The sequence below is a fragment of the Panthera leo genome, chromosome B3, assembly GCF_018350215.1.
Source record: "Panthera leo isolate Ple1 chromosome B3, P.leo_Ple1_pat1.1, whole genome shotgun sequence".
NCBI lineage: Eukaryota > Metazoa > Chordata > Mammalia > Carnivora > Felidae > Panthera > Panthera leo.
The window spans coordinates 115,074,532-115,100,130 of record NC_056684.1 but is presented as its reverse complement, the minus strand read 5'-3'; the positions used below and the strand labels follow the sequence as shown (position 1 = coordinate 115,100,130).

At 48.4% G+C, this 25,599-nt stretch overlaps 1 protein-coding gene and 1 long non-coding RNA gene across 4 annotated transcripts in view; one reads left to right on the top strand and one right to left on the bottom strand.

Annotated features, from left to right (window-relative positions):
* SMOC1 (SPARC related modular calcium binding 1) overlaps positions 1 to 25,599 on the bottom strand; it is a 155,146-nt gene that overhangs the window by 20,986 nt on the left and 108,561 nt on the right. For 2 of the 3 annotated variants that reach the window (XM_042943639.1, XM_042943640.1), the window contains exons 6-7: positions 13,394 to 13,483; positions 11,328 to 11,408 (exon numbers count right to left, since the gene is read on the bottom strand). In XM_042943639.1, the coding sequence (XP_042799573.1) occupies positions 11,328 to 11,408; positions 13,394 to 13,483 (171 nt within the window). The remainder of the gene's footprint in view (positions 1 to 11,327; positions 11,409 to 13,393; positions 13,484 to 25,599) is intronic. The other variant, XM_042943641.1, reaches the window with a different exon arrangement.
* Positions 6,979 to 24,463, top strand: LOC122222881. Its single transcript, XR_006203928.1, has 3 exons — positions 6,979 to 7,232; positions 20,262 to 20,484; positions 23,874 to 24,463. It is a non-coding gene; the product is annotated as an uncharacterized LOC122222881 (long non-coding RNA).

The following is a 25,599-nucleotide window of genomic DNA, read 5'->3' as shown; positions in this document are numbered from 1 at the left end:
TCAGCCGATCGATCACTATTAGATCGATCAATTGATTATTCTTCCAGTCAGTGCTTTTCCAGCAGTCATGAAAATATGAATCAGTAGGTACCAAGGGACATAAACTCATTCTGTGTCTGAGGACCCAGAAACCAGCCCCATCCTTAGGGCCACTGGCACCCTCTGCCCTTTCGGGTTACCTCCCAAATGAACCTTAAAATTCACCACTCTCAGTCTTCCCAGGTACCAAGAAGTCACCTTGCAGTAATGTAAGGCAAAGGGTCTACTTCAAGGATCTCTTCTTGACCCTCGGTTCAGAGAGGGAGCTCCCCAGAAGGAAACGCCCCCTGCTCTAGAACATTCCGTCTCTGCTTAACGAAGTTCAGGGAAGGATGACAACATCACAAGTTCTGGCCTGATGGTGATGAGAAGGACCAGGTCCATCGGCAAACACTTGCAAGGCATAATCAGCAGCACAGAGGAGCAGTCAGGGCTGTCCAGGGGACACGCGGATACATGACACATTGTCACACAGTCACGTGCCCCACCCCTACAATCCTACCCCAGGAGGGTACGGAGGAGAGATGAGAGCCAGGTCACTCCCCACCCGGCAATGGGTGCTCTGAGTCTCACAAACCTCTGACTGCCTGAGAGAAGAAATACAACAGAACGGTATCCCGTGGAAGAAATGAGGACACGGTCAGGCCCTTGTCACCAGAAAACACACAGCCCTCTCTGTCACCATGTATACTCGCACCACAGCAAAGCAGGCCTGAAGCAGGGAGGGAGAGGCAGGGAGGGGTAGAAGAGAGGGAAAGACTAGGCTGAACCAGACAAACCTAAACTCTGTCTGCAGGCCCAGGGCATGGGTTCTTTGTGTCCAGCCAAGACAGGATAAGCATGGAGAACCGCTCTGTCTGCTTCGGCTGGCCCCTGCCCCTGTGCTTCTCAATTACTCGTGGTAATGAGGAGCAAAGGAGAGTGCGGACAACCTAAATCCTCGGCTAATCCCCAGTCCTGATTTTAGCCCAGAGTTTATCCTTTTGTCCTGGGAACTTTTTCTCCCTTATCATTTTTTTTTTCTTTTTTTCTTCTTTACTCTTTTCCTTTTTAAACAAAAATGGCCAACAAACATAAACATTAGAAGATTCAAGTTTCAGGTCCTTGGGCTGGGCTTTCTCTCCGGTTGCTGCCTTCCAGAAGAGGAGCTGCTAAAGAAAGAGACAGACAGCAAAGCTAAGACACTGGGTAACCTGAGTCAGCAGGGATCCGTGAGCCAGTCACATCGTGGACTCTTTGGAGAAAGAGCAGGGGTGACGGAGGCAGTGGGAAGAAGGCAGTGATCAGGGCAGGTCAGTAGCATTCCGGGTTCTAGAGTCACGGAACCAAGAACAGACCTACATCTACATCTGTATCTGTATCCGGATATCTAGATCTGTCTACATTTAGAGCCACCTATCTATATATGTGTGTATATTCATCCATATATAGATATAGATAGATGTAGATATAGAGAGAGAAAGCGGAAGAGGCAGAGAGATATTTATTTTAAAGCATTGGCTCACACGATCATGGGGACCTGGCAAGTGTGAAATCCGCAGGGCAGGCTAGAAATTCAAGTAGGAGTAATGGTACAATCTTGAGTCCAAAATCAATAGGTCAGGCCAGGAGGCTGGAAACTCAGGCAGGATGTCTATGCTACAGTCTGGAGGCAAAATCCTTTGTTCAGGAAATCTCAGTTTTTGCTTTTAAGACCTTCAACTGATTGGATGAGGCCCACCCATGTTATGGAGGGTCATCTGCTTTACTTAAAGTCAACTGATTGCAAATGTTCATCTCATCTAAAAAATAACTTTGCAGCAACATCCACACGAGTGTAGGAACTAGTCTACTAGTGTAGAAACTGGGCACTGCGGCCTAGTCACGTTCACCTACAAAATGAACCATCATGAGGTCCATATGAAAAATGAGAGTAAGAAAAAACCCCCAATCTTACAGCAAACCACACCGAGAAGGGCCATGGGGCCATAGAAATGTGCACTGGGAAGGTGCCTTGATGAACGATGCAGTATTCGTGGAGAAAGAACCAGAAGCTCTCCTCCCAGGGGAGGTGCAGTTGCTAATTAAGGGCAGCTGCTCAGGCCATCCTGACGGAGGAAGCTGGTGGAGTGGAGGGCAGTGTCCTGGGAGAGGACGGGGCTCCTGGAGTCTCGGACCTAACGTGGGATCCTGAGTGACCCACGAGATGAGGGCTCACAGAGAGGATGCAGAGGAGGTCAGGGGCCCCCGTGGACACAATTTCTCCCAACGTCGTACTGGCTGTGTGCTGGCACCATGTCACGCTATGGAGAGGTCAGAAAAGTTCTGGAAGACATAGCAAGAAGGAAGAACCAGTCCTGAGATCTTAACCTATCCTTACCCCAGGCATTCCTCCATTCCTGGAACTTTCCCTGAGGGCCCCAAGCTTGAGCGCAGTCTCCCTGTGCTGAGTGTAGGACTGATGATGCCTCCCATAGCCCTTACCCTTGGGGCTGTGACTTGCCAGCTCTGTACGTTCCCGAGAGCGAGGCCTAATGGCAACCTTTCTCCCCCCTTCCTCATCCCCACCCCCGGCCCCCAGCTCCTCCTTCGTAGCAGAGCCATGGAGTCTCCATTTAAAGGACACATAAAGAGGATTTCGTCCAGGAGCCCCCGTACTGCTAGAATCCCTGCAATGCACTCTCCAGCCGCGGAATTCTGCTCCAGCCTGACTTTGCAGAGACGGGGCCACCCATTGTTGAGTAAATGCCAAACGGTGGGGATGAGACCACAGAGGCTGAGAAGAGAATGCCTGTCCCCTTGACTCATCCTGGAAAATGCTACACTCAACCCTCAGACTATCAAGCATTGGATTTTCTTGGGGGGGAGCAAATCAGCAAGAGGTTACCCGCCTGGAAAGTGAGAGGAACTTATTTATGCTTCGCTGCGAAAGGAACCGTCCCACCAGGCCAAGAACATTAAGGAAAACACTAGCGTGGTGTCGCCTGCAATTATCCTGAAACCCCTTCAAACACCGCACGCCCACCTAGCCTCTTATCAAAAATGAATGAAATGCTGAACGATAACCCAAAATAACAAACCGTGCTGTGAAAAACAACCTTTCCTCAATCACAACATGAAATTCCAGAGGCGGAAGAAATCGCGTGGCTCCTGCCTCGGGCTGCTCTGAGTCAGCGTGTGAGGGTGGGAGTCGCGTGCGCTGCCGAGGAGGGGACCGCAGACACGAGAGGAGGGGCAGGTGGGCCCAGGTCCGAAGGCACTGACCTTCCTGGTGTTGAAGGGCCAGAGATGTGGTCTCCGGGGGAGGAGATGCCGCTGGAGCCCATACTCTTCAGGAGAGATTTATGGAACGTCATGGAACAGGCCCTTTTTTGTTGACTCGGCCACACAGCGTTTTAGCACCTATGGTTTCAAGCCAACTATGTGAAGAAGTTATTTTTCTTACTTGTAGACTTCGCACTTTTTCACAGGAAGGGCTGAGCAGCCCCCGGGGGACCAGTCTTCCAAGCATCGTGTGCTGGGCTGGCTCCACCCTTCCACCGTGGACCCTTGCATCACACCCCACACTGACCTGCCATGTGGCCATCGCCAGTTCCCGAGTCTGAGTCATCCAGGGACCTAAGCACCCTCTGGAGGGGAGAGGGACGCGCAGAACTATCGCCCTGGGCTCCCGTCAGAACAGAGGACAGACCAGAGGCCTAGAAAAGGACAAGCCCAGAGGAGAGGCCCAGGCGAGAAGCAGCAGTCACTGACAAACAGAATTGAGTCAAACCCCTAAAACCGTGTTCAGGTGTGTATCAAGTAGAGGTGGGAGTGGGGAGAACAGAAACCAAATAGGCACAAATTTAAAATAGTCACCTCTTCCACTGGAATGGGTGCCCCCATCTCTTTAATCTAAAGGCCATTTTCCCCATGGAGTGGGCGGCCAAAGGAAGTAAAAATGATATCATCACCCAATCTTAACCTGCAGAGGGACTTTGGACCCCTTCTCTGGAGGAGGGCACCCCTTCTGAGGGACTCACTGGCCAAGAGATGCTCTTCAGCTCTGGCCCATTAGAAGTGACGGTGGCATTAATCCTCAGCGGGACAGCCGTTCCCAAATGCCAGAGGGAACACAGGGCAGTCAGAGGAGCCAGTGTGGGGACACCTGGGCTTCTTGGCAAGGCTGAAAACGAGAGCAAGGGCCTAGAACTCCCATCCTGCCCACGTCACCAGGGCCTGGCACGTAGAAGGCTCCGTCGCCATTTCATGGGAGTCAACAACGGCTGTAACAGATGCAGTGCAGCATGGTGGCCAAGGGCATGGGCTCTGGGGTCAGATGGACCAGCCTCTACCACGTGTTATCTCTGTGACCTTGGGCAGTTTCCTTCAGCTCTCTAAGTCCCAGCCTCCTTACCTGGGAAAATAGGGTAACGATAGCGATCTCACAGGGTCACTGTGAGGCTGTGATGAAATAGTGTATGTCAAGCATCTCACCTGGTCCCAGAGTCAGCTGATAAATGACCTAAGGTCTTAGCTGGTGTAAGGGAGCAGTGTCCTCAGACAATGTGGAGGGAACCTGGGCTTCCTGACCCATCCTCGTGAATAACTAGTCTCTGCAGTTAGCCTTCAGGGATGGATCAAGGGTGGGTAGTGGGCACAGTCTTCCCCAATGCAGGCAATAAAGGGGCATGCTGGCTGTAGGCAAACTAAAAAATATAATAATAGAAGTAAGAATCAGTCTGCCTTTTATGATCGCCATCCCAGCAACTCAAAACAGTATCAGTGATGGAACATTTCCCTCCACTGGAGTGGAGGGCACCACTGCCCCCCTCCCTCTGGGACCCCATCGCTCGACAGTTGGCTCCTTCCTTAGACACCCCTTGTATTTCTTCCCCTTAGCACCAGGCAGAGGCCTTGGCACACAGCAGTTGTTGATGGGCCTGTGACCCTGAACAAGGCCCTCAACCAGCCTGAGCTCCTTTCTGTCATTTAAAATGAAGCGGGGGGGTGGGGCGCCTGGGTGGCTCAGTCAGTGAAGTGGCTGACTTTGTCTCGGGTCACGATCTCACGGTTCATGAGTTCGAGCCCCACACTGGGCTCTGTGCTGACAGCTCAGAGCCTGGAGCCTGCTTCGGATTCTTTCTCTGTCCCTTCCCCATTCACATTCTGTCTCTCTCTCTCTCTCTCTCTCAAAAATAAATAAACATTAAAAAGTAATAATAAAAAGATACGCTCTCTTGGCCCACAATTTTATAATTAGGCAACATCGGGTGCAGGTCCCCACAGCTCAGCTGCCTGATCAACATTCAGTCTCCCATGTCCCAGTGAACCCAAGCACCAGGAAGGGGTTAAGTGAGAGGCACCCAGTGAACCCAAGCACCAGGAAGGGGTTAAGTGAGGGGCACTGTTGGGGCTTTCAGGTTCTCCTTTGCAACACTCAGCCCCCTCAGGGTCACGCTGCATTGCCTGACCTGCTGTGGCTCAGAGGCCCCATCTCCAGAACAAAAGCAACCGTGCCCGTCCCACATGCCTGACACTGGCTGAGGGCACCTACTCACGCGGGTGTTTGCAGTAGGCTCTGTAAATAGGGCGTGTTGCTGGGATGAAATGTCGTGGGTGAGGACGTGTAAGGGAAAATTACAAACCAGCCAGCCTGTCTAAATAATTTCTCTCTGTGGAACCCAAAATGGCCAGGCATGGCTCACCATTGTCGGAAGCAGTGACCTCTGCCTTCCCACGCAGAAGAAACTGAGGAGTGGAGGAAAACAAGATATAAATTCTACGGAAGATATTTCTTCGAGGATGGATTGTCCCAATATAGCATATAGGCACTTTTTTTTTTTTTTAACTTTTCCCCCAAAGCATCACTGACTCATATCCCTTCAAATTTTAGAAAAGGCCCCATCTCTACTGCCTCATGCCATTCCGGGAGCTCATATGACCCTTCCACCAAAAAGAATGTGAAATGCTTCCCAGTGGTTTTGCAATGACATGTACTGAGAAGGGGCAAGCTGTCTTCTTTCTAGTTTTGCTCAGTAACATCATTGACCTTGATCTGACAAGCTCTGTCCTTTAAGGGCAAGAGCTAGCAAATCAAACTTCAGGTGAGACAGGAAGGAGGGAGCCCACGCCGGGGGGGGGGGGGGGGGTTGGGGAGTGGTGATGGGAGAGATAGCTTTTGTCAAATAAAGTATCATAACTTCACCCTTCATCTCCCAAAACACTAATGCATGAGTGTGCTTATAAGATATGTACCCTGACTTCTTCCAAAGCCATTTTACAAATAAACACAGACTGAGGATCCTCAGACAGGGAAGAGATGGTATTTGACTTCTAGTAAACTGGAAGGAGCCAATTACAATACCTCAGCAGGACCTCTGGGTTCAGGTTTTCAGCAGCAGAGGCCAAAAGGAAAACGCTGGGGCGCATGGTTTTGCTATCAACACCAAAAAGCATACAGACTCACCTGCAGAAAAAACCTTTGCTGTTCGAGCAAGTCCCAGATAGATGCTGGTCATACTTCTGCCCAGCACCCCTCTGTCTGAAGCAGATGTGGGGGGTGAGGGAACAAGACAGGGAAAGCTAATTTGAAAACAGGGCAATAATATACTGTGGGGCTGGGCTCTCTAGGGCCTGCAAACGTGTTTATGGCTCCTCTCTGCAAAGGGAAAGCTTGAGAAAGGCCTTTGTTGCTATGGAGAGAGCCATAGGGATGACCACCCTTCCCTGTCCCCAGCTCCCTTCTACTGGCCGTGAGTGGCCAAGACACCTGCAGAAGATAGATGGGCAGACATCCAGGAGGCCAGTTATAGAAATAAACATCAAGGGTTTGTTTTTATATAGATACTTTAAATGCTCACAAGCCCAGACCCGTCCTCGGCTGCTAACGTTAGCGGATTACTCATTCTTCCTTCCAATCACGTCATGTGCAAGGTTCCAGGTGGCTGTGGGGTATTTGCTCACAACGGCTACCGCTGGTTTCCCTGAGAGCTGTTTATTTTTCCAGGCCTCAGGTCATTACATCACCCCGCGGTTTCTGGGCAGGCCAAGAGTGCTGGTTTGGGGGGGTGGGGGATCCGGCCGGGAGGTGCAATTGCCTCAGTGACCCCCACATCCCAGTCACAGCAGCTGTCCCGGCAGGAGCTTCCTGGCGAGGAAGGACCAATCCCAAATGCAGCCAAGGGAACCACAGCAGGCCCAGAGGAGCAACGCTCTGACACTGACACCGACAGGTAAGGGTCAGGGGGCTGCAAACCCCTTACCTGCGACATGGATGGTGAGTTAGGCAAACGCTCCCACGTAGGAGGAGACGGGGTTGTTTTCATGACAAAACTTACAAGAAACGCATTTCCACCCTGTGTCCCTGCTGACAGCTCTGTCTCCCGGAGACAGTTTCCACAAGCCGCTGCCTTCGGGGACACCCGGAAGGAAGCTGTGCGGGACAAAGAGGCAAGGGAGGAAAAGCGAGTCCTTCTGGATTTCACCCACAGTGCCAGGTTCTAGGGCCTTCCTGAAATCCCAGATGAGATCGTGAAAGAAGTTAACTAGGAAAGGTGGCAATAAAGGAACGAAACAGACGGATAAGGAAGAAGGGAAATCAAATGACTCCACCAGTGGCCCCGAGAGCGAGCTAGCCACGTAGGGGCAGAGGGAAAGGGCCTGTGTGCCTTGAGGGCATATCTATGCTGCTCCAAGAGAAGAGTTAAGGCTCACACGACCATACGTCCTGAGAGTATTTTCCCAGGCCAGAAAGCACAGAATTTTGTCATACTGGGGGGTGGGGGGAGGGGGTGGGGGGGGTGGAAATCAAGAGGGAGAGAGACTTTTGTAAATCACAGCTGTACGACAGTGTCTGCACCCAGTAAAATTAGAAGCCGTGGGATATGGCGTATGGGACGGAGAATGAGACAGCCTAGTTTTCGTCATTTCGTTAATCTCTCCGCTCTCTCCTATAAAAATGCAGATGACTAAAAAGACTTTTAAGTTCTAGTTATATCAAGAAATGCCTTAGTAGCTAGCCTCTGATACCAAAAACTCCGCAAGAGTTCATATTTTCTTACAAAAGCAGAACAGATTCTCTGGCCAACACTCATAGGTGGGAAGACACCTGCTCTCAGGTTCTAGGGCGTCGGCTGGCCAGGTACGTCGTCCTCCTGAAAGTGGGAGAGCTCCTGGTGCAGCGGAGACAAGGATCCGAGAGAGAAGTCTGAAGAGGCAAACCCGTCAACGCCGAGGCTGCCAAGTACTCAACAGGCGACACTGACCATGGTGAACACAAGACAAAGGCTTAAAAACAAGGATCGACACCTCCAGGAGGAGAGAAGGAGACAGGATAAGTCTGCAGGCGTATGCGTCATGTTATTGCAAAGCTTCAGCTGCCCCGTGGAACCTTTCCAACATCAACAGTCCCCAGGCCAGAAAACAAACCTGGCGTCACAGGGTCTGAGTGTGAAAGACGGATGTTTGGGGTGTAGAGGGAACTGGGATGGCCTTCTTGCCTCCGAGAGCGAGTGGGAAGAGCTCTCACCTAGACTGGCTTCTGAGGCCCACTTCACCCTCCCCAGAGGTGGGGGCTGAAGCTCACCTAACCCAGAATCTTCTGGCAAACTCTGACGGGAAACCTGCCTCGGGGGCTTGACCCAGAGGCTCCAGTCCATAGCAGAGCCAGCACCCCAGACATGAGTTATCATTAAGGTAGATCTGACTTCTCATCAAACCAAATGGAATAGCATGATGGGTGGCTAGCAGAGAAGCCATTCTTTTTTAAATCATTCATGACACACCTACTATGTGTTAGGCATTTCATATATTGTTGAATCCTCAGAAAAACCCTGCAAGGCGCTAATAACTTTGTTTCACGTACGAACTTTCTCGAGGTCACTTAGCTCTCACGGGAAGCTAGCACTGGAAGCCAGGTCTATGCTATCCCATTTATTTACATATTGTCTATGGCCGTTTTTGTGCCGTGACAGTAAAGTTGAATAGGTGACAGATTGTCTGGCCTGCAAAACCTAAAATGTTTACTATCTGGCTGACCCTTTACAGGAAGCAGTTTGCTGGCCTTTGGCATATAGGAATGAAATAGAAGCATTTGGATGGGAATGTGTGCCTGGGGGTGTCTTTTTTGTGGTTTTTGGTCCCTCTCATAGACCAGGCAGAAGGAAGGGCCATGCCTCCTGAGATGTTTCCCAGCATGCCCAGGGAAGCCTGACTCAGCCCAGGAGCTCTGGGCAGCTTATGTAGCCCTGCCCAACCCCCACCCCCCCCCAACATGAACCTTTGCCAAGCGTTAACATTCTGTTCTAGTGCACACTCTCACAAATGAGAGGTCTGACTTTTGTGGGCAAGGGTAGGGGCTCATTTGTACGTAGAAGGTGGTAAACCTTGTAATGGCAACAGCACGGGCTTTGGTATCGGACAAACCTACAGACCTGGCCTGGGCTGAGTCAGGCTTCCCTGGGCACGCTGGGAAACATCTCAGGAGGCATGGCCCTTCCTTCTGCCTGGTCTATGAGAGGGGCCAAAAACCACAAAAAAGACACCCCCAGGCACACATTCGCATCCAAATGCTTCTATTTCATTCCCATATGCCAAAGGCCAGCAAACTGCTTCCTGTCACTTCCAGTGAGGTACCACAGGCACCAAAACCACCTCTCTTTGACTTATATTTGCCTGACAGCAAGAGGGGAGGCGGGAAAAGGTTCTGCAAAGAAGCTTTTGCTTACAATGACAGTCACAAATTCTTTCCTGATTGAGATTCTCGCGGTAAGCAGTATCATTAATATTTCCATTGTTCCCTACCTACCATGATGATGAGAATAACAAAGATAGGTACTTACCGTTTATCCTGCACTTACTATCACTTAGCCAGGCACTGGTTAAGTTCCACACAGACAGTAACTCAGCTAACCTTTAACCACAGTCCCCTGAGGGAAAGATCATAATCCCAGATGAGAACTGAGGCTCAGGGGGGGATTATGTGCCTTGACTGGGTCACTCACTAAGTGTCGGAGCCAGGAAGCGAATGCAGGTTTTGCCGATTCCAACGTCTATGCTTTAACCATGGCACGATTGTGTCAAAGACTCTGGCCCACAGGATTCACAAGGTCTTCTTCCCACCCCACCATCCCATACCTCCATCTTTGATAAAAAAAGGGAACCAGAGGGGCGCCTGGGTGGCTCAGTAGGTTGAGCGTCCGACTTCGACTCAGGTCATGACCTGTGCTTACAGCTCAGGGCCTGGAGCCTGCTTCGGATTCTGTATCTCCGTCTCTCTCTGCCCCTAACCCATTAGCATTCTGTCTCTGTCTCCCTCAAAAATAAATAAAACATTAAAAAAAAATTAAAAAAAAAAAAAAGGGAACCAAACACATGCAGCCCAAGTCACAGAGAAAATCAACCAATGCTGTACGGATCTACCTCATGGGCTAACTCACTTCCTGCACTCAAGTTTCCCCACTCCCACCTTTAGGACAAAGCTGGCATACAGATAAACCTAAAGGGGGCCAATGAGAGCCCACTCATTAATTGATGGTCTTGTAAAACTCTGCCCATCAGTTCAAAGGGATGTGTCTTTTGTTTATAGATCTTGATATCCATAAGGAAAAAATGATATGGCTGAAATGAAATTCACCAACCAGGCATAAATTATGCAGAGGGGCATTTCTCACAATGAGGTCTTAGGCTAAAAGAAGGATGATTTCCCCATGATAGAGATACAGATTGGGTTTGTTAATACATTTTCCTGTTGGTGGACTTCTGGTCGTTACTGATGGTAGATGAACTTTATTGCTTTTGTCTTCACTGATGATCAATGAACTCTACAAGTGAGTCCTACAAATCTAATCACCCTTCAAAAATTATCACCTTTCCACAAGGGGTTCAGCCAGCACCAAAACTTGACCACTCATAAGACCCTCAAAAGATCATATCAGAAAATACATGACTGTAAGCAGCCATTTTGAGCCTTAAAAAACGCACAGAAGCAAGTCTCTTATGGCTTGAAGTCCAACTTTTCCATGCCAGGCCATTTTTAAAAATTCTCTGCCTGGCATATAAAGAGCCACTTGAAAGTATTAAAACATGTAGTCAAAAGATTTTTTTGCTAAAAGGATCAACTACTCATGAAAGATGATCTCTGACATACTAACTGAAGAAAATTAAAGTTGGAGGGGATTAACTCGTCTAATCTCATTTTATAGCTGTAGAAATTGAAGATAAGACAGGTTAAAGGACTTGCCCAAGCCCACACAACAGGTAGTTGTGGAGTAACCACAGGGCAACCACAGGCGAATCGGCATGTATACAATCCCAGGCAGATCATTTACCTGAATTTCTTACATTGGTGTTGTTCAGTTTGGAGTCCTTGATTACCAAGTGCTTAATCCATAGAGTGGGGGCCGTAATTTCTGAAAAAAAAAAAAAAAAAGAAGAAGAAGAAGAAGAAGGGAGAAAATAAAGTCTGGGCAAAGGGAGTAGATAACTTGTAGTGCAGCTCCCAGACTTCAGGAGCTTTTTCTGAAGCCTGGGGCATCAAGGCTTGGAGCTTTCTCCCTCATTCCACATCCACCTTGTCCCAATGCCCTCTCCCTTCTCAGTAAGGAAGCTCCTCTACCCGCCAGCTCATAGGAGCCAACGAGGGCCTCCCATACTCAGAGGCAGAGTGGTCTAAGTCCAGAGGCGCTGAGCCGCTCCATCCAGGAATAAAAATATTATCCCAGGAGGTGAGGAGCATGGGCCCAGCCAAGTCTCTCTCAGCTGCTTCCCTGGAAGAAGATTTAAAGGGGATAAATCAACAAACGAATGCCAAACAAACCACAGAGACCATTTTGGAGGAAACGACTGAGCCACAACAGATTTCAGTTTGCTGAGACTCTGTTCCACATGGGAAGGAAAGTGATGAGTCCAACGTGTGCATCAATACCTTTCCTAATGGATTCTCACTGAACAGAGGCTGAATCCCTCCATCCAGAGAGCTTGGGGGAACCTTTAGGGCCTTCAGGGCTTGGGTCGCTCAGTGGACAAGTGGTATGGGAATCAGGAGAACCCTGATCAACTTCAGAGTCATGAAGTCTTCAGTGGGATTGTTGGGGCGATCTCCCAAGGTGACACGGTCTCCACCTCCTACCTGATCCCCCAGGACCCCAGACCTGCCAATAATCCAGGAGATTTGTGGATCACAGAAACATCTGAATTTCTAGGCATGAACACACGTATGTTCCACTAAATGACCAGTTGTAAAGGACAGCTCACATTCAATCCTATCTAGAGCTGAGCCTGTGCTAGAGACATCCCTAGCCACAGTACCAACCAATGGCATAATTTCTTTTTACTCCTGTCTCCCTGTCCAGTCTCGTGATTTAGGCCTGGATACACTCAGCCGAAAGCTGCTCAGAGGTCGCTGCATGTTGCACTCAGAGTCAAACCTCATTGTCAGACTTTCTAGAAATTGCACTCTGCCAAGCTTCCTGCTCTTCTTCATGGGAACTTGGAGTACACAGCAAAGCATCCTGAAGAATGCAGGCCAGGAGCAACCCAAGCTCAAAGAGAGGCCAGCCTTCTGCACTCCATGCCTCACCTGTCATTCCTCATACCTCCAGGGACATCCAGCCTCTATCTTGCTACCAGCCACACTATTTCTCTTGCCCTAGAATTCTCCTCTTACAAATGTCTTGACTCAGCTCTCACGGTCCAACTTAGCTAAACCAGGTCCACTAACTAATCCCTTTCCCCCTACTTTCCTACAATACCCCATCCCCACCATATGCTCCCCTCCCCACTACCCCAACTACAATGCCCTGATTCTTCCCATCTCCTTTCAAGATCCAGTCCACGTTCCATCTCTTGACACAGTCTTTTCCCAGACCATGGTGATCTCTTTCTCCCTTAAATGTCCATTATAATAAAAACTGAGACCATGTAATTTAACACATAAAGTTCTCTGATAGTTGCCATTGTCTTGAGAGCAAAGGCTTCATCTCATCTAATCCTCCATTGTCCCCCACAGGCCTAGCACAACGCTGGGCACAGAGAAGGAACTTGTAAGTGTCGGTTCATCTACTGAAGGGACAGTGCTGGCCTGTCTTTCTCAGCCATGGCTCCTTGGTCTTGGCAGCTCAAAGGGTCCATCCAGGCTGTGTTATTGTTGGACATCAGCAGCCAGGCAGGAAGCCTGGCTAGAACAGAGGACCTTTCCAGAAGTAGAGAGTGTACCAGTTCCTGGGAGGATTTGCATTTTTTAAAAGGTTAAAACAACCCAGACTAAACTGGGAAAAATTGAAATTAAAAAAGAAAAAACTAATAATAAAGCTTACACAAACATCCAAAGAAAGGATGTTCCTCAAATCTAAACACGGGTGGGAGAATTAGAGTCGTAAGTAATAAAAGAGCTTACCATCTCCATCGAATACTGGCTGAGTCTCCATCGTGGGTGTCGGCTTAGACCCGTCATCTGAATTGAGGGTTAAAAAGAATCGAAAAGAGACTACCATTATTGAGGTAAATACTATCTACTCTCCAGCACTGTTGAATGGTTGGGGTTTGCACATGGCCCGGCCAAGTCCCAGTGAAGAGACCAAAGAGAAAGGAAAGATAGAAAGCAAGAACAGGAAGGAAAAAAGAACCACAGAGACACGCCAAGAGTAAGACAAACCCAGCTGTGTGTTCACCATTCCAGGGGAGGGACAAACGGGAGCTCAACTGTCATGGCTTCGGAGGGCCCTCCCTCACTAACCTGCACGTACCAGCATGATGACTCTGTCAGCCCTGGTCCTCCCCGCAGGAAAACTGAGGTGGGGGGCAGGCATCTTCCCCAGCAGCCCTGGGTTTTGCCCAGGCAGGTTAGGATAAGGTTAGCATACTTGGTGGCATAAAATTCTGGTGTCCCCAGTTCCGTCCTGCCCTCTTATGAAAGGTACCAGCATAGTACTTAGTGGCCCTCATTGAAGAGCTTCAGGAAAACACCAGACCGTGGTGCTATTCCCTCTTGAACACCTAGCTATTTCTCTAGCCTCACCTAAAAGGGAAGAGAAGGGCAGGAGGGCCCATCCTGTCTCCAGGATGCCAAAGTGAAGAGAATCAGGAACCCTTAGAACATTTTTTTAACTGTGAAACATCATGCCCTCCAATTCCCATTGAGGTGGGGGCAAACAAAATGGAAGGGGATGTGGGAAACTGCACCCTGGATTTGTTCTGAAATTTGTACCAGAGATGATGGGAGCAGGAGGTGCCCAGTAACAAAACCCTAATCTACATCATTCCAGCAACACTGGCAGCTCCCTGCAGGGCAAGACTCTCTGCAGGTCAGGAGCGAGTGTAGACTTTACCCACCTTTCAGGACTCTTTTTTTCATCAAGAACCCCAACCTTAGTGTCGGGCAGTGTCTCTCAACTTCTTTTCATTATCGCCCACCTAGACCTTCTCTCTTTTTTTTTTTTAAATCATCTACCTAATGAACTATCAATAACATAGGTACACTGTGTTTCTGTTGATGTGGTGTATGTATAGCTGTGCTTTCTATGTAAAAAGAGCAAAGAGTTCTTTTTCCTCCTGCCACCCCCAATCCATTTTCACCTGCTTGGTATCTCTGCCGCCATTGAGAATGCATAGATGAGAGATTTCTCTGTGTTCTCCCTGGGTGGGGATGAGGGAAGAAGAACCCCAGGGTCTCAGGCAGTGTGACGATTACACCATCCCCCAGAAATCTTTTACAACCGAACACTCTATTCTCCAAGCATCGACTATTTTGTTGTCATTTTATTCAGTCAGTCATTTATTTCTATTTGCTCGCTTGTTTTGCCAATGGCTCTTATTTTTAAGCTTTCGGTTTTGTTTGTTTATTTTAGCAGAAGAATAATTTACTTGCAGTATTGTATTCGTTTCAAGCATACAGCCTACAGTAAGGCTAGTGACCATCTGTCACCACACCAAGTTGTTACACTATTATTGACTATGTTCCCTATGCACGTTACATCCCCGTATCTTATTTGTTTTATAACCAGAAGGTGGTACCTCTTAATCCCCTTCACCTATTTCATTAACTATGGAGAATGAAAGTTCTCAGATAGTCTCTGAGACGCCAGTCAGATCACCCATAATAACAACCCTCCACCATTTGGAGCTCCCGAGACCTTTGGCCGACTTCCCTGCATCTTATCAAGGAGGGAGGAAGAACACAGAGTTCTGATCCCTTTCTTGCACCAACACCCCACCCTTGGGATCTTAAGACTGGAGAGCTATAGAGACCCTAATCGTGGCTGGAGGCTGAGGCCAGCAATCCGACAGTTGTGTGACACCTGACCCTGCTATTATTCCCCTGTGCTGACACCAAGACCCCACTCCGACAGGGGCCAAGGCGATCCCCAACTATGTGACAATCATTCCAGGGAATGAGATATAGCAGAGGGAGAGGAGTTAACTAGCTGGACATCTTATTTGCCTCACACTGGAGTCCTGAACAGGCATCTTTTGATGCAAAACTGTGGAAGTTTGATCTGGAAGTCATTGAGGGAGAATAAACACAGAGCAGCACCACACAATGTCATTTTGTTTAATAGCATCACTTCCCCTGACTCTATTAACACCTCTTTCCATTGAATTCAATGAGCCACTGAATGAAGTCTTTTGGCAGCTGCAATGCACATTTGGTTGCTCCTGCCGGATGCAGAGTTCACAGTCTAAATAGCCTAGTGTGGTGTGCTCAGCCTCTCCACACCGGGTGGCTTCACTTTAGAAGTCTTAAGGGCAACAAAGGGAAAGTGAGAAATCAAACATTCCCAGGAGGACAACGGTGAGAACCCAAGTGAAAAGCGGTTCATGCAGCATTTTCATATTCAACTAAAATCCTCCCGTATTCCAAGAGCTGTAACTCTCTCTGGAGCAGGATAAGAGAAAACATTCTGCTTATTTCGCCCATCATCCAGATGAGAGTCTGGGACTGCCCATCTGGTGTAGCAATCAGCAGAGGTCTGTTGCTCAAGGAGAGGAAGAAGTGTTTCCAGTCTCCCGGGGGAAGTTCTGCACTTCTGCAGGCCAAGGACCTCCGCGATTACCCAGATGCAGGCCCAGAGCCCACATCGCATGAAGCCACGTGCAGGGAGTGGATCTTCCTGCAGCGTAGGGTCACCAAGGGTGAAGAGATACAGCTGTGCTGCCACAATGGAGGCCCTAGATGGAAATCTTTATGAAGTGAGAAAAGACAAAGTGCCCTGCCGCCAGGAGAGCCACCTGTGAAACTCAGCTGCCCAAAGGCTGAGAAGCCAAGCCAAAGCCAACAGGACCCTCTGACCATCATCTCCGGGCACCTGGGCACCTGGCTTCCAACCCAGCAAACAAACGCACCCTTCTACCAAACATAGGTCCAAGGCCTGGGTCCAAGGTCCACATCAGTGCTGCTTCCTGGCAAGCCTTGGGACAATACCAGGTCCCACACTGGGCCCCGGGGAGAGGGAAAAGCTTCCACTCAATTCCCCAGTCTCTAGTGGGGTCACACTCCAGATTCTGGCTTTACATCCCATAAACTGAAAACTGAACCCTGCACTTATCTTCTCTGCGCAGGGATATCCTCTTCTAAAAATGAAGTATGCCTGCCTTCCCAGTCTCAGGATACTGTGCAGGAGTAAGGACTTTAAAGGCCTTCGGACACTAAGTATGAGCAAGGACTTTAAAGGTATAAATACCACGAGAATAAACCATTTTATCCAGCCACTTACTTTTAAAATCGGATTTACAAAATTAAAATCCTATCAAAGTTTTTAATTAAAAAAAATAAAGTAAACCTTACAACTCAGTTAGAAGATGAACAGCCTAATTTTAAAGTGGACAAAATATTTTAATAACATTTCACCAAAGAAGATGCATGGACAGCTAATGGATACATGAAAAGATGCTCAACGTCACTAGTTGTCAGGAAAATGCAGATTAAGACCACACTGAGGTGCTACTATGAACCTGCTAGAATAGCTAAAATTTTAAAAAATAGAAAATACCAAATGTTGGCAAGGATGCGAAGAAACTGAAACCTTCATTCATTGCTGTGGAGTAGCCATGTTGGAAAACGGTTTGGCAATTTCTTTTTTTTTTTAAATTTTTAAAAAATGTTTAAAAAACATTAGACACAGAATCTGAAGCAGGCTCCAGGCTCTGAGCCATTAGCACAGAGCCCGATGCAGGGCTCGAACTCATGAACCATGAGATCATGACCTGAGCCAAAGTCAGATGCTTAACAGACTAAGCCACCCAGGTGCCCCCGTTTTTGCAATTTCTTTAAAATGTTAAACATAAACTTATCATTCTACCAGACATTCCACTCTTGAGAAGCCAACCAAGAGAAAGAAAAACATGTCCACTCAGAGGCATGTATGCCAATATCCATAGCAGCATTATGTGTATAGCCTCAAACTGGAAACAATCCAAATGTTTGTCGACTGGCGAACACATAAACAAATGGTGATATATCCAGATGATGCAATATTGCTCAGCAATGAAAAAGAATGAATTACTAATACGTGTGACAATATAAACCTCAAAAGCATTATACTAAATGAAAGAAACCATAGGCATGTGCAAATACTACCTATTGTATGATTCCACTTCTATGAAATGCCTAGTAAAGATAAGCCCATAGAGATAGACAGCAGCTGTGTAGTTGCCTAGGACTGGAGGAGGCAGTGGGTTATAACTATAAATGGGTACAAGGTTTCTTTTTGGAACGATGGAAATGTTCACCAGTAACGGCTGCACAACGCTCTGTGCTAAATCCAGTGAACTGGACGTTTATGATGGGTAAATTTTATGGCATGTAATTATGCTTCAATAAAGCTGTTAAAACAAAAGGGGAGGTAGTGCTGTTATTTCAGTGATTCTTAATCTGGGTGGAGACCCTCCCATGTACTTTAAAGAAAAACGTATCTGAAATCTCAGTTTACATATATGCACAGGACGATGTGATGCCTGATGCTCATTGTCGGTGGTTCTTTTGGACCTCAAATAGTAAGACTTTAGTTCTCTTTAATACCACAATACTCTTCCAGAACAAGGAGAAGAGAACACTGGAAAAAAAAAAAAAAGCCAATTCAAAGATTATCACTTTTCTTCCAGGCCAAAAAAAGAAAAAAAAAAAAAAGTAAGTTTGGAAACACGAAAAAAGTAAAAAAATAGAACAATTAAAAAAACAAGGCAAGCTTACACGAATGAATGAATGAATGAATGAGGCAAACTTGACAGAACATCTCAAGGATAACGTCAAGATCAGCAATAATGGTACCACATTTTGCAACACTCGAGTTTTTGGCAGGTGGCTTTCCTCATCTGTTCTCACCACTGGCCAGCACAGAGGAAGCCACCAGGCAGATAAAAAGAGATCGAGTCTTGGGGATAGAAAGTGATGTGCTCAAGCCCCAAGGGAGTGAGCAGCAGTGGAAATGGCCCAGCCCCAGGGCCCTGGCAATTTCTTCAACCCCCAGCCATGCCTCGGCCTCGAGGTGCGGCCCCAGAGAGTTACAGCCCCACACGGGCTCTGCAAGACTGTCCAGACAGTGGGTTTGTGTGACAGCACGATTCCTTGCCCTGCGAGAAGGACTGGCCCACGCACAGACAGCTGGAAGTCACTTCGACCCCCGATGACACCGTTCAAAGCCTCCTCTGTTTGGCTTTTTGATTCCTGATTGACACTCGCTGGCAAGTGGAGATAAATGCGGGCTGAGGACAATGTTGATCCGCTCTGACTATTCTCAGCGAAAGACTTTTCAGAATAACAAACAAAACAAAACAAAAACTCAAAAACATTGGTGTGCTTAAGGGATTGAATAGAGCCCAAGAGGTCCAGGGAAGCAGGGCCGTGCCTTTCAAGGCGCTGGCAAGTCCATTGAGGAGTTAATTGTTTGGGTGTACAATGAGTTTATTCTGACCACATACAAAGAGCTTTCTCTTCCAGGTCCTTCAAAAGCAAATGTGTCAAAGGGGCCAGAGGAGGAATCTGTATTAATGGCATCTCTTGGGGTCTCTGAGACTGAGGAGCCTTGGAGAATGAAGAAAAAAGAAATCACCACCCCCCTCCTGAGATTTGGAAGGTCTCTCAGTGATCCCAAGTCCCCCTTGGATTCTTGGGCTCTGCCCAAACCATGTCCATCACGGGTCACGCTCCCTCTTGAATTCTTTTTAGGCTGCCATTGGTCATCTTTTCCAAAGACACAGAGATAAACTTCAGCCTGCTGCAAGTACTGGAAGGTTCGCGCTTTTGAAGGGACCACATTTACACCAGAGCCACCAACCCCTTCAGTGTGTGACTCAGAGACCTTGTGTAGAAGTTGAAATGATGTAATCTGGGCATCACAGGGAGACAACAGTGCCTGTTTGCGAAAGTCCTGTAAGGCACTGGCCCAAATCATACCAGGAGGAGGATGGAATTTTAGTCAACCTCAACATTTCCTAAGATGCAGGTCCCATGACCACAAGGCTCAGAAATGTACTGTGAGCTTTCCTAATCCTGACCTTTGAGAACAGAGGTTATCTGGGCCCTTCAGGTCCTTTCCAGAGCAAGAGATCAATGTTTTGCATTCCATCTACCCACCTGCACACTCCCTCCCAAAAGAAGTAAAAACAAGCTTAAAGTCGTCTTTTTGCAAACAATTCCCTAAGTCCTCAAGCTCCACATTCCCATGAATAAGAGTAAAAACATGATGCTGGTGGAAAAAATAGACCAGACATGGAAGAAGAAGAGGAGAAAAAGGAAGAGGGAGTGGAGCAGGGAGAGGGGGGAGAAGGAACCACCAGTGGCAAAGTCAGTTCAGAGCTGGGTGCACAAAGAGAACTGTGCTGATTTTTTTAACTCTTTATTTTGAAATGATGATGGGTTCCCAGGAAACTGCAGAAATAATACAGTACACTTCACCCAGTTTCCCCAGGGGTAACATATTTATAGTTAACATAAATATATAGGTAACCTGAAATTATATAGGTAACCTCATTATTGTACAATATCAGAGTCAGGGCATTGATACTGGTGAAATCCACAGAGCTTATTCACACTCCACCAGTTTTACACGTACTCATTTGTGTATATGTGTGTGTGGGGGGGGGAGGTGGTGTAATTCTATGCAATTTTATCCATGTGCAGATTCGTGTAACCACCATCAATAGAATACAGAACGAGTTCATCACCACCAAGATCTCCCTTTATAATCACACTTCCCTTCGTGCACCCCATCTCTCACTCCTGGCAACCACTAACCCTTTCTCTGTCTCTATAATTTTGTCCTTTCTAGAATGTTCTCCAAATGGAATCATGCAGTATATGACCTTTGGAAATCAGCTTCTCTCACTTCGCATAATGCCCTTGAGATCCATCCAAGCCATAGTTGTGCATACCGACGGTTTATTTCCTCCTATGGCTGAGTCGTATTTCCTCCTATGGCTGAGTCGTACAGGCACCATTGTGTTTCACCCACTGAAGGATGCCTGCGTTGTTTCCCTCTTTGATTACTACAGGTAAAGCTGCCGTGATCGCCCCCGCACAGGTTTTTGTGTACGCACAAGTTCTCTTTTCTCTGGAATAAATGCTCACGAGTGCAATTGCCAGACTATATGGTAAATGAATGTTTAGTTCTTTACTTTGTAAAGAAACTTCCAAAGTATTTTCCAGAGTGGCTGTATCATTTTGCGTTCTTACCAATAATGCATGAAGGACCCAGTCTCACCACAGCCTTTGGTACTGTCACTATTTTTTATTTTAGCTCTTCTAACAGGTGTACCGTGGTACCGTATCATGATCTTAATTTGCATTTCTTTTTGGTTAATGATGTTGAGCATCTTTTTTGTGTGTTTATTTGCCCCCTGCATAGATGCTCTGGTGAAATGTCTATTCGTATTTTGTTGACTTTCTGAGAGTTCTTTACGTGTCCTAAATAGAAGTCCTATGTCATATATGTGGTTTGTAAGTATTTCCTCCCAGTCTGTACTTTTTTTTTTTCTCTTAACAAGATCTTTCAGAGCAAGTTCTTAATCCCAATTAGGTCCAGTTTGTCAATTTCTTAGACCATGTGTTAGTTGTTCTAAGACACAAAAGCTCTAGGTTCACCTAGCTGTGATTTCTTCTAAAAGTTTTAAGAGTTTTTACATTTTACATTTCGGTCCGAGGTCCATTTTGAGTTAATTTTTGTATAAATTTTTGTATAAATTTTTGTATATTGTTGTGAGGTTTGGGGTTTTCTGTTTTTGCCTATGGATGTCCAGTCACTGTGGTGCCTTCTACCTTGGAACTACTTGTACACCTTAGTCATGTCAGTTGGCCATAGAAGTACAGGCCTGGGTTCTTTGCTCTGTTCCCTTCATCTCTGTGTCTATCCCTTGGCCAAGGCCACACTGTCCTGATTACTACAGCAGTATAAGTCTTAATCAGAGTACCAGGACGTCAACTTTGTGACATTCTGGAAAAGGCAAAATTATGGAGACAGTAAAAAGATCAGGGGTTGCCAGGGGTGGGGAGTGGGGGTGAAAAGGCATATACAGGCAGAGCACAGAGGATTTTTAGAAGAGTGAAGCAACTCTGATACTATAACGGTGGATATATGTCATTATACATTTGTCCATTCCCATAGAAAGTAAAACACCAAGAGTGACCCCTAATGCAAACTATGGACTTTTGATAATGATGTGTCAGTGAAGATTCACTAATTGTAACAAATGTGCCACTCTGGTGCAGATGTTGATAATGGGGGAGGCTGTGCCTTTATCGGGACAGGGGCTATATGGGAAATCTGTGTACTTTCCTCTTAATTTTGCCGTGAACCTAAAAGCGTTAAAAAAAAAAAGTCATTTTTAAAATAGGAAATGAAACAAACATATCTAAAAGGGGAGAGGTCAGAGCATTTGTTCAGAAGAACACAGGGAAGTATGAGTTGGAAATTCATAACGGGACATGGGGGAGTAAAGCACTGACGATCTCTTTGTTTAAAAAAAATCAGATAGAATGGTCCCTCCTACGTAATTTTTCGTTTCAAGATGGTTTTACCTCTTCTAGCTCCATTGCCTTTCCGTAGAAACTTTACAACAAGCTGCTTTTGAATCTCAGTTTTCTTTCAGCAGTCACAAAATTGGGAGAGGAGGACCTGAGAGCCGCCCCTCCCCTGGGAGCTCCATGGCACTCAGAGCTGGCGATAAGTGGTTCAGACGTGGTCCTGAGGCCTTTGCACCCACTGGCTGAAATCCCTGCCTCTGTCCAGGTTACTGGGCCACGCCTGGAACTGAACTCACTCAGTCAAGGGACAGTGTAGTCTCGATGGCCTGACAATTTCTGAGCCTTCACCTGCACTCCGGGGGGTCCCACAAAGGCACCAGACAGAGGGATCAAGAACTTGTGAGTGGGCCCATGCCCAGGCAGCCTCCTCCGAGGGCCCTTCCTGAGAGGCTCTGGCCATGGGAACTACCAACCAGGGCTGCTTGAAGGGGTCACCTGCTTTGCCTCCCTGCCCAGGTGACAGCTTCCCAGCATCTAGACATCTGTGCTCCCTGGGAGGCTTTACCTCCATCTGAAGATAACCTCTGTAAGAAGAGGCTAAGAACCATTAGAATGGTTCCACAGGGTAAGGCCAGGACTCTCATCATGTTACTTGTCACTGGGTCCTCAGTGACTGCAACGAGCCTGACACTTAGGAAGCTCTCAATAAATATCTGTTGAATAAAAGAATAAGAAGCCAAGTAGATACACCGAAGGTTACTAGTAACACCAGGGACTCATAAGGATCTATGACTAGGAGGCTTTTCCAGATGCCTAAACCCCATTTCCTCTCCGGTCCTCGGAAGTGGGGATATGGCAGGGATTCAAACTCTTTGTTTAGTAGCCTCCACACATAGCTTTCTTTCAGAGACCCCAGAATAGGGACTGAGATGGAGGGCCGGGATTGAGTGCCATGAGCCAACTGGGGGGTGGGGCAGGAAAGAGATACAGCACACGCATGAGCACTCAAACACACCCAGGCACACCCCTCTGCAACCGAACCCCACAAAGCCGGTACACGGAAGTGCCGGGCTTGGCCAGGGCGGCTCGGGACACCAGCAAACAGCGGCAACACACATGCAGAGAGCAAAAAACCGCCTCTCGCGGGCCTGGAGCTGCTGAGGCACAGTTCTGTTTCATCAGGCACCGTATGAGAGAGAATGCTTGTCCCTGGGGAAATCTGATGTGAGCAGAGGCCCGACCCCTAGAGGTCAGCAGCTGCCCGTCTCCAATCAAATCCAGCCCCAGACGGTGGGCAGTCAGACTTTTGCCATCTGATGGCAATGCCGACAGCTCGACTACTGACCCAGCCTCTCCTTCAGTGCTGGGGGAAGAGAAAAGAGAGGTAGCTGGGAAGAGGTTAAAGTCATCTGAGCAGGAACGATGCTCCGCTTGGGGAATGTTCTGAGACAGCCAGCCTCGCACACCTCAGCTAGGCTCAGGGCAGCGAGGTGAACCTCCTTTAGGTGTGCCGACCACAGGAGAGCCGAGGCTGGAGGCCACACAGTCCCCTTTGTCTGGGGACTGCCAGACCCTGCCCTAAGCACATCCCTCAGCCCTGAATGAGAGCTCTGCTTCATCCACCACCGCAGCGATAGGTCCTCTGAGCCGGCACCAACCTGTAGACCAGGCTCCGTGAAAGATTCTAAACACTGAGATGCAGAGAGGGACCCACGACAAATAACTGTGACTCACTGTTTACTGAGAGCACACAGTATGGAGCAGCTCAGGGGGGATAACAAGTCTCCACAAATTAAAGGTGGGTTGGGTTTTGGGAGTACTGCCCCTCTCCAACACTAGCTTGACAAGTACAGAAGTCTGTGCAGAAAATGCAGGCAGAGCCTGCTAATGTTTTCATTTTTCTCTCACTTTCCTTAAACAGCTAAATCCTAGACCTCTTACAAGTAGGAAATACTCAAACTGCAGAAAACTCCTGACGGCCCTCAACTTTCACTCGCTGTGTACAGAAGCACCAGCCCGGGATCTCCGTGGTCCTGGGTGCACAGAAGAAAGCTCCCAGAGAACTGGCAGAAAGAATTTTACAAATGCTCTCCGGCCCTCACCCCCTAGAGGCTGAGAACTCCCCTCCTGCACCTCACAAGCAATCAAGCCCAGGACCAGTCCCTGACTCCGTATTCAGCAATCCTGGAAGCTCCCCAAATCGTCCACTTTCATTAGCATCAAGACCCCAGAAAGAGGCACCTTGGGAAAATCTGCAAGCCTTGGTTGGCCGGGAAAATCTGCTCTGGGTAAATTCATGATCTCTAAACGCATTTTGCCTCCCAGCCTCTGCCCAGCTGTCCTTCGACCTGCTTCGGTTGAAACCAAAAATTTATCTCTACCTCAGCTTCTGCGGCCTCCAACTGTTTTAGCAGCAGAGCGTCAGAGCTCAAGGGCGGCCTTCTTGCTCTCTTCTGATAGTCCTCTGAAGCACCAATAACACACATGTGGAGGCACGTGTGCCCCCCCAGCTCCCCCTGCCCCCCCCCCCCCCGCATCACTCTTCAAGGGCAAGGACCAAAGGAGAAGAAGGGGAGGGGAGCCAAGATGGGAGTGCCCCAGATCAATGGATATTTGAAACTCAAACACATGGCCCGGGACCTACACTGCACGTGTTAATTACCACACATGTGCCCATAAAGGGGTCCGTGAAACACAAGGGGCCCAAAGAACAGAGCGAGGAAAGGACATTCCAAGGGATTAAGTAAATAGTCTGAAGTTCTGACCCTCCTCCCCTCCCAGAGCACGTGCATCTGGGTAAGATAACAGCGCCTCCCTCCCTCCTTCCCCCACTTCTCCCCTCGGGCCTCACACCTGTGGACCCAGGAGCCGCAACCCAGGCCTCCTGTCTGGGCCAGCCGCCTGTGACCCGCTACCGCCCGGCCTCTCTCCCTCCTCCCTACCTCCTGTTATCTCTCTGAGCCTCCTCCCCCAGCCTCCTCTGCTCGGCCTTCTCCTCCTCTCCTCCGCAGGACTAATTCCTGGCTGGCAACCAGACCTTCCTTCTTTGCACAATACACCTTTTCATTCCTTCCAGGCAGAGGGAACCGATCCCTCCGAGCCCTGTCGGCAGAGCGGGCTCCAAAAGGCAAGAGGGCGGGAGAGGAAAGGCTGGGCCTGCGCCTCTCCCCTCAACCCCCGCTCCCCCCTGCCACCCCCCACCACTCTCACACCCAGACCCGGGGCCTGGCTTGTACCCCTCACTCTGCACAAGGGCCCAGGCCTCGCATCTCTGCAGCAGGCCTCAGGGCTGTGAGCTCCAGCTCCCGGGAGATGCCGTCTAGGAGACCCCACGTGTGGGCACCAGCTCAGACAAGGGGCCTTTGTGTCTTCCCACCTGCTGCCCTTCGGAGCACATTCCATTCTTAAGTGGCAGCCGAGAGAGGGACCTCAGCGGCCGACACAGGATATTACAAATGCCCTCTCGCACCCTGTCCCCCTTCAAACCCCAGCTTCCTGGACAGGTGTGGCTTCAGGTGGCCCTTCCTACAGGTGGCCTGAGCCTGCTTTTCTCTGCACGGCCTACGACAGACAAAGAGGAGAGGGTTAGCACCTATGTAGGTCCTCCAAAGTAGAAGGAAGGAGAGGCTATGGGCAAAAGTCAAGTC